Source organism: Salarias fasciatus, chromosome 5 (genome assembly GCF_902148845.1).
Source record: "Salarias fasciatus chromosome 5, fSalaFa1.1, whole genome shotgun sequence".
In the NCBI taxonomy this organism is placed as follows: domain Eukaryota; kingdom Metazoa; phylum Chordata; class Actinopteri; order Blenniiformes; family Blenniidae; genus Salarias; species Salarias fasciatus.
This window is the reverse complement of record NC_043749.1, coordinates 18,862,744-18,872,157: the sequence shown is the minus strand read 5'-3', so window position 1 is coordinate 18,872,157 and position 9,414 is coordinate 18,862,744. Positions and strand designations below refer to the sequence as shown.

The following is a 9,414-nucleotide window of genomic DNA, read 5'->3' as shown; positions in this document are numbered from 1 at the left end:
TATCTCGTTCAATACTGCACTCCTGCCCCCAAACCCTTTTCTTAATGCTGATTTAATTCCAGGAAAAATGTCGTATGGAGCAAAACACGAGATAACATGTAGATTGGAGGAAAACAGCGATAGCAAAAACTGGCTTAGCTGAAGTGCAGAATGCCTAATCAGATTTTCTGAGAGCTACTTGATTAAAAAAATGAACGTTTGAACTGTATCTGGTGCTGAAAAATACATCGCTTTGCCTCTGCCTTTTAACCAAAGGCACAAATAAAGGCTTCAGAAAGAAAGCAAAGATAAGAATAAAACCTCAGAGAACAAGCAATTTTCCAAAATGATATTTACATTTTATTTATGCTTTGATAACTAAATAGACCAGCCTATTACCTGGAAGATGGAAACAGGATTATCAGGCAATACTGAGTATGTTTTTATATGAAAGAAAAAAACAACCGAAAACAGTCGGATCAACACGATATTAATAATATGACAATATATCAAGAAGAATAGTACGTTTTTCTTTTACATCACCTCTACATACTGGCGGTATTGTGCTTTGATAAGACTTTTGCAACTAGAACACAGATACAGAAATTTTTTTAACAGCCCCACAAAAACTCCAAGGACTTCCGCGATCAAGTCACCCAGAAAAAACAAAAAAAACAAAAAAATCTCCTCACCTCATCCTGCTGCTGAGATAAGAGTAAATTAAGCTGGATGAAGATTCTCTGACTCATCGGGAAAAACGAAATATGAAGAAACAAAAAGGACGATGAATGAAATTAGGTGCAGCTCATCCTTTTTGTACAATCGACAAACACTCCTCGAACCTGCTTGGGCACCAAAGTTGGCACCCAACAACAGTCTCTGTCCACACACACACACACACACACGCACACATAGGAATATACGGGATGTATCGTCTTCTTTTTCCTGTATATCGTTGAGGCAAACTTGGTAATTATAATGTATATATGTATATATATATCAATATAAATATATATATAAATATATGTAAAAATCAATCAATCAAAATTGGAAATGAAATGAGAAAACATGCAATGGCTGAATATTAGCATGCATTTACATGATGAGACCTGAAATCTTCACCAGTACATTTTTAATGGTAGATGATGCACGTCTACCATCACCATAGCCACCGCCGCCGCCGCCGCCCCCTGAAAGTGTCCCTGCACTACACTCAATTGTGAACAAAGATACATTCTCGTACGAACTACACAAAGTCCAGCTGTTGTTTCATGAAGCGCCGCAACAGTTACAGATGTTGCTACATGTACAGTGGAGTAAGCAATATTTGTCACACTAGCAGGCCGGTGTTGGGTAAAACCATGATGAGTTTTTGTGTTATATAAAGGCAAAGGGGCTTTTTTTTTCTGATCTGTCGTCTATGGTGATATATTTGTACATTATCCCTTGTTTCTTTTTGCATTTTTTTGTCTTTTTGAAAGAGAGAGAGAGAGAAAAAGAGAGAGGTCCTTGTTGGTAAGGTTTCTCCATGAGCATCCTTTGCGGCAGTATTCCGGAGGAAAAAACACAGAGTTGAAGAGAGCTGCATGAAATGTTCTCCAGAAAATTAACAGATTTTTTTGTTGTTGTCTTTTTCCTATTCAGGACTTCCACTTGGCCTTGGGGGAAAAATTCTTTGTCATGTTTGATTTGTCAGTTTTATTCAGTTTTTTTTTCTTCTTTGTCTGTAAAAAGTACCTCAGCTAGATTTCGTATCAGTTCCTCACTCCCCCCTGCGTCGGATAGTTCTTGTTGTATGGTTGGCTTTGGTTGCATAACGCGCACTTTGATGCTCCACCCAGGTCTGTTCAACAAGTGAAGTCTTCAAAGTTACCCTGGCCTGGATGATGAGGTAGCATGTTGCCAGGATACGTCGATGGCGTACGCAGGTTCTCGCAAGGAGCCTGAGAGAGAGAGGAGGATGTGACGGGAGAGAGAAGTGAGGCAAAGTAGGTTAAAGACAGATGAGACGAATGATCTGCAGGGGAAGCACTAGTGCCAGATTCACACTGCAGGTCTGAACGCCCAAAAATCCCGGCAGAATCAACGTGATTTTTTTTTCATTATCATGATATTCATGCGACATTTTATTTATTTTTTAAATATGATTTCAATGCAACCGTCATCCGACTTCACTGTGAACAGTTTACCGCCCTGAAGTGATGTGAAATGACATGAAACACGGCACGCTGTCTTCAAAGGAAGTCCCATAAATATAGATGGGACGCACGTCAGTGTGCGTGTGTGTGTGTGTGGTTGCCAATTTTGTTGGCTTTTGTGAAGTCTACTCTAACAAAACTAAAACCAAATGTTAATGGAAACACGAATTTTAGCAAATTTAAACAATGGTCTTTTACTTCCACAGCTCCTGTCCTACTGTGACGTGTGTCAGTTTGTTGATTTAAAAATCAAATGAAAAGTGGGACGACTGTCCAGGCTAATTTGGTTGAGAAAAATATCACATATGAAGGGCCAAAAAACAAAAACATCAGTCATATATGGGCATTAAAGTCAGTTTCCAACCACTTTTTCCTGCAGTGGGAATGTGGCATAAGATGAGAGGGCAAAGGACAGAGAGAGAGAAAAAACAAAAAATCCTTGTCAACAAGTTACCAGAAACAAACGTGACATGAAGGATGGGAGAAGAAATAGACTCCAGAGCTCCGAAAAATGATGAAAATATTTAAATTAGATGGCAGGACAAGACGTCAAGCCAAGAAAGGGAATCAGAGGAGGGGCACCTCTCTACCTTTTTCCTTTGGCTGAGCTCTGACTTGCAATTAAAGTGAACTGCCTTCATTTACACTTGGAAATAAGTAAGCTGTCACACCTTCCAAAGCCCTAATTCCAGCCTGTCCCTTCTGGTGCTGTCCCCCCCAGCTTTGATTAAATTCAAGCCACTTTCCGCCGCCCTACTCCTCGCTCTCAATTTTCTTCCCCTCGCATCCCCAATCACTGTTTCTCCTCATGTCCGTCCCTCCTTTTCTTCCTCTATCTCTGCCAGCCTTCGTTCGCTCTTCCACCCACCGCCGCCGCTTCACCCTCCTCGCATCCCACCCAGCGCAGACAAAAGAACGAGAACCTGCCGCCGTCGACGCGGCGGAGCCTGACACAGTGAGAGTACTTAGCAGCAGTCTACTGACATGGCGTTTCACATCATCCAGGCTCAGCACAGCTCCCCGGTCGTTGTTGCTGCGGCCTTTGTGTTTCTTCTTCATGCACCGGCACAGCTTGTACTTGATCACCTGAAAACAGGCGAGAACACACACCGCTGACCTTTCAGGATCAAAACACAATATTCATGGAGCATCTTTTTGTTGTTGTTGTTTCTGGAGACCGTCCAAGTGCCCTTTCTATTTTCTGTTGTGCGGTTTCATCACTCAAACCTACATGCTTTGAGCAGTTTGAAGGATCGGGCAGGTTTAAATGTAAATCCAATTGATTTTATGTGTCTTTAAATATGTCTCTGTATCGATCCTGCACCTAAACAGGAGCTGCTTTTCTTTTTGTTTACCTCACACACATGCTAACATCCAAACAAGGACAACAGCCCACTCAGTATTGCAGGGAGGAGAGAAAGCAACGAGGAAGCTCACAGCGCCGAGCTACTCTGCTAATGAGAGTGGACAAAGACATCTCGGCTAATCTAAAGTATAATGCATCCAAAATGTTAATGTATTCAGCATCGCAATTGCTAAGACGTATGTGTGTGTGTGTGTGTGTGTGTGCGTGCCACACTGGGTCGTTGTGGGACGGAGTGCTCGTCACGCTCACTAAAACGAGTCCTTGCTCAGATTTAACACTGTGTGAAAAACTCAATTTTGTGAGCACGTAATTCTAAAATACTGGGACGGCACAGGTTACCATAAAATATACTGTGCTGGACGTTTAATCCAAGAGAGATAACTCCCCATGCAACGGGGAATATTTTACCTCGTATAGATAGTCGAAGAGCTCAAGAACAGTGAGGATGCTGGCCCCGATGAAGAGACCCATCTGGCCTCCTATATCACCTGAAACAAATAACAGAGAGCATAGATTTATTTGAACACAGAACAGAGTAATATCCATGCAGAGGTCAGATTTAAACCGTTTTCATTATACTCGCATCCGAGAGGTGAGAACTCTAATAGAAACATGGATGTTTCAGAGACATCAGGAGATTAAAGAGAGAGTTGTGTGTCTGCTGGGACCTGAACACCTATTACAAAAATGCAAGCACTTGCGTTACTGTCACTTTAGATGAAAAGCATCTGTCATTCTGCATGCAGCATATTATCTACTCCCAAGAAAACACTTGACAGCCATTTTCTTACCCAGAAGGCCTGCCAATTCGTAGGCTTTCTTTTGTTCGATGGTTTCGTAGTTCAGTGCTTCAAAGTAAATATCCAAAACCAGGATGTTATCGCTGCAAATAGAACAAAAAAAACAAAACAAAACAGGAAGAACAATCTTTAGTCTCAAATTCAAATGTCTGGGTTCACATATTCTACACATTACTATCAGAGCCTCCTCAGGCTGGGAACAGGACTGGTAATTCAGTCACTTCCTGCAGATAGCAGAGCAGATGCGTCAAGTCGAGCAAATAACTTGCCACCACCAGCTAATTTCCCCCAGGTGGTTCTGGTCATTGAGGAATACAAGGGAAATGATGACAGCTGTTTGATTTTATACCGTGTTAGTGTCTTAAACCCGGGACTTCAGCAGAAGGAAAAAGAAAAGGGATTACTTTAAAGGCCCAGGGCAAGACAGACTATTATTTTGATTCTTGAATATCCTCTCTGTGGGCAAAGTCTGACTTCACACCCCAATGGATTTGAGATCAAAACCACAGTGCAACTGTGTAGCTTCTGTTTCTTTACTTGGTTCCCTGTAACATTGTTTAAATTCAAGTCAAGAGAAGTGATGATGACTGACGCTGACTATATGGATGGAGTCGATAATTTAGAGGTGGAGATGTAGGAATACAGAAGAAATGTACAACATTCAATGTCAATGTTTGTAGATGAATACAGATTTTAGAATTTCATATTCTCCGGTTGGACTTTATAAAGCATTGTGAGATATCTTTACCATGAAAAACACTTAATTCCTCGCCTGGTAATCTGGGTCAGTGGTTTCTACCTTCTCTTCCTGGTGTACACACATAAATCGGCTTTTAGGATTAACAATGATATTGTTACCGCAGCTGAGATATGTATATGCTAAATACCAGAACCCTGTTATTTTCTTCACGTCAAAGCAAAGACATGTGTTTAAAATGAGATAAAACAATCCCTCTTTTCAACTCCTAATTCAGGGTTGGTTGCTGGGCCCATGCACAGTTTCAGCTGATACACCCTGGACAGGTCCCAACTCCATCACAGGACAAACCGACAGAGTAACTGCAGAAAATTAACACGCGCACATCAAGAGCCTGCAAACTGTGCACAGAGACTCCCCTTTGAAGTCAGGCTGGGTATATTCTCATCTCCCGTGGCTCAGCAGATGACAGATCTGGTTAAAAAATAAAAAATTAAACCACTCTCTAAAAATATACACACATCCAACATGCATGCAGGCACACAGACAGAAAGAGGGTCCGTGGACATGAACTGAACCCAAAGTTGTCCCAATGACGTATGAGAACTTCTCAAACACATTAACTGCACAATGAAAATTCTTCTAATGGACTTTTCGATTCAGCTTTAAGTAGTTTCTCTTTTTCAATGAAGCATTAGATCTCGCTAAAGATTTTATTTCACCCAATTAAAAAAAACAAAAATTAGGACCCTTTTTATGTTTTATTTTTTTCTAAATGCTCAGAATTCTACTGACTAAGTGACTAAGGTAGTCAGTTTAAGCCAAAAGTCAGATTTGGCCATTTGGCCATCAGGTAGACTTTCTGTCTATCTGAAACAGGCAACAAATACTTGCTACTGTTTGGACAATGATAACCCCTAATTCAGCCAATAAATTCATTTTTTATTTTTGTAATGCTTTTTTTAATTAATGTATTTGTACTTTCCATTCTTCACAAAAACAAACAAAAAAAAAAAACAACCTTTTCCACAATATATGGCAAAAAAACCTCCCTGTGTGTGCGTGGGTTTCCTCTGAGTACTCCGGCTTCCTCCTACGGTCCAAAAAACATGCATGCGAGGTTAACTGGTGGCCCTGCATTGCCTCTCGGTGTGAATGTGAGTATGCGTGGTCGTCAGTCTCTGTGTGTTTGCCCTGTGGAGACCCTGCTCTCACCCAAAGGTTAGCTGGGATTGGCTCCAGCACGCTGAACGGGAGAAACGGTACAGGTGAATGAATGGCAAAAAACACAAGCCACAAAACAGGATGAGAACAAACTAAGCTACAAAACAACAATCTGGAACACGCAATAAACAATAATTAAATCTAAATATTTAATAATTCTTTAGGAGATCTGGATTGGGGGCAACGGAGAGCAACCATGAAGAGGTCATTTCATCACAGAGGACCAGAGGTTTTGCATTTAATTGATAAATGGTCACAAAATGTTATGGAAATTAGACCATGTGAGTCAATGAATATATTTCAAAATCAATGTAGTAAGTGTGCTGCCAAATGGTGCTGTGGTCTTCAACAAAGCGAGTATATCTCTGATTTTGGTAAAGACTTTCTGTCTGGAGTTTGCATGTTCTCCCTGTGTCTGCATGGCGTTTCCGCTTACAGCCCAAAGGTTTTAGGGTAAATTGAACTTATCATTTCTTACAGATGTAAATGAAAGTATCTGTCTGTCTCTCTGTTCTGTGATGGACTGTGGGCCACAGGGCTCCTGGAATCGCATCCAGCTACGTGTGATGTAAAGCGGTATCGAAGACACGACGGACAATATTGTTTTCTTTTCAAATATTTCCTGTCAGCTGCATCGGTAGTTTATTCTCTTCATAATATAAAAGTTTGCTATAATACTTAATTTATTCATGATGCTTGCTTCAGACTGACATATTCTTTGTCGACCTGCTCCTGCTCTGTTGCCCTTTGCGCCTTGCGGGGCGCCGATGCCCCGAGGCTGTGTCTCACTCTTGCTGACACTGTTGGGCACTTTCTCCTGATCTGCCGGCCTGTAGCGGATGTCATCATGAAGTGTGACTGATGCTTCCTTGCTGTCAAATGTTGCCATAAATCTGACCAGAGCTGCTGTCAGGCTGTGGATTAAGGCATATGTGCGAGTCTCCCCGTGTGTGGTTTCCCAAAGAAAGACAGGCAGTCCACTGTCACGGCCGTCAGTTTCACATCACTAAGCACTGCACAGCCCGGAAAAGCCCGGAAACCAGAACACTTCAGCTAACGTTCATCGCACGGACATCGCCGAGAAATATGGCAAGTCAAAATAACGAACTGGGTGGATTCACATTAATCCACGGGGAATTAAAAGAAGAACTGAAAGGAAGTGAAAGGTTTTTACAGCACCCTGGCTGCATATGGTGTAATTATCTTGTCTTCAGCAGCTCTGCTGGGAGTGATAGACAATAAAGATTCGACTACTATTGTACCCCCTCCTTATTTCCTTGAACTACTTTTTGATGGAGTGTGTTTAGCCGAGAAACACTCCGCACTTTGATGATTAATCAAGTTAAGCTGTGAGTGGGAGCTCCTTATTGCATTTCCTGAGTTCAATTGAGGGGCGGAGAAAGTGAATGGGTTACAATGGCCACTAACGACCGTATAAACAAGTTAGTTAAAAATAAAATTGACCCAAAATATATCAATTCAATTTTCCAGAAAGAAGAGTCGATAACTTATCTTGCTCGGTGGCAATTTTCTATTCTTTGTGGATAAATGTCATCGATGGATGGTGGAACTGTGTGAAGAGATTCACAATGGCGCTTTGATGGTGTTTGTTTCCCAAAGCGGTTTAATCCACTCGAAACTGTGGTAAAGATCAGGCTTCGGTCTTAATCCTTCACCATCAAGGCAGAAAATTATGTTTGAGACTGTCTGCAGTGAATGGCTAATCAATGGCAGAGAAAGAAATCACGGTGTTGGGGTAACTAATATATTACCTGAAATGGCCAGTGCAATACAAAGCAATATATCACTTGCAAGTAATATTTTACAGTCAATGGTTGCACAACATTGCCCAATGCAAGTAATAGATTACTTTCTCAATACTTTCCTGTACAGTTGCAGAATAAGTCTGCAGCCTGGGGAGCTCATAGTGTGTTACACTTTAGGAAAAGATTTGTTTTCAGGAGCACTGAGGATATGGATTTTACAATGAAGTAAAACCTGAGAATGAAGTAAATTTTGATCATTTTAGGATGGCTTAAAAGAGCACTATTGAGAATTCTGTTTATTAAATTGAAATCAAAGTGTGAAACCTTAGCATACAATATAAATATAGAACAAATAATAACAGATGAAACATTGCAGTTTATTAGTTTAATCTAACACCAAAATACGGTATCTAAATGACAGCATTTAAAAAATGTTAAAAAAAATGCTCATTTAAGTTCTCAAACTGAAGTTGTGGTTTTCTTTGAACAAAAGGCTCACCCAGTGCAGAGTGACATTGATACAGGTCAGTCTGTGACTCTGCTGATGTGTTTTTTGGAAGCCTGGGGTGCTTTGATTGTGTCCTTCAGCGAATCTTTATTGTGGCTACTGAGTTTCTCATCTTCTTTTTGACAATAGGCAATAGATTCTCTGCAGGGTTCAGATCAGGAGAGCTGGAAGACCAATCTAGCTCAGTAACGCCACGGTCAGCCAAGTACTTTAGAGGAGTTTTGGGACTGTTTGGCTGCTGGAAAAAAAAAGAAGAGCTTTTTCACATAGGCTGTGAGCAGAGAAAACAAAGAGTTTTGAAATCTCCAAGTGGACAATGTGAGGACTTTCAGCTTGCTTTAACCACAGCGGACCAACAGCAGTAGGTGACTTGGCACCCTGAAACATGAGTGATTTTGTGCACCTCACACACTCTGAACCGCTGTACTGTTTTGCACTATCTGGGACATCTATTTCCCATAAAAATTCAAAATGCATAGACTTTCATCTTAAAAGAGCACTTTGGAGCACTGAGTAATCACATTGCTCTTCTTCTGAACCCATAAGTGGCTTGATACTTGAAATACGACACTTAAATCCCATTTGCTGCTCATGTTTGAATGTTGGGTCTCGATACTTGAACTCCAGCATCAGTCCCCTCACCAAAAAACTCCAACTTCTTGAATCACCTTAAGCCTGACAGTATTTTCCAGGCTGCAGTTTTCCCTGTAGTCTATGTGCCTTTTTCTATCCAACTTTGTCCTTTTAACCAACTTTAAATGGAACTGCCTAATGCTATACCCTGTGTGAGACGACTGGTGTTTGGTCCAGCTCCCTCTCTGAGTAGGAGGATGAATGTTGGAGCTACGGCTGTCAGATGTGCTGCACCTGAGCCAA

The 9,414-nt window shown here is 41.2% G+C and overlaps 1 protein-coding gene across 2 annotated transcripts in view; it reads right to left on the bottom strand.

Annotated features, from left to right (window-relative positions):
* Window positions 1-1,386: 1,386 nt before the first annotated feature.
* asic1b (acid-sensing (proton-gated) ion channel 1b) overlaps window positions 1,387-9,414 on the bottom strand; it is a 166,816-nt gene continuing 158,788 nt past the window's right edge. For both annotated transcript variants that reach the window (XM_030092209.1, XM_030092208.1), the window contains 4 exons: window positions 4,335-4,426; window positions 3,952-4,031; window positions 3,162-3,263; window positions 1,387-1,922 (listed from right to left, as the gene is read on the bottom strand). In XM_030092209.1, the coding sequence (XP_029948069.1) occupies window positions 1,827-1,922; window positions 3,162-3,263; window positions 3,952-4,031; window positions 4,335-4,426 (370 nt within the window). In that variant the 3' untranslated portion in view covers window positions 1,387-1,826. The remainder of the gene's footprint in view (window positions 1,923-3,161; window positions 3,264-3,951; window positions 4,032-4,334; window positions 4,427-9,414) is intronic.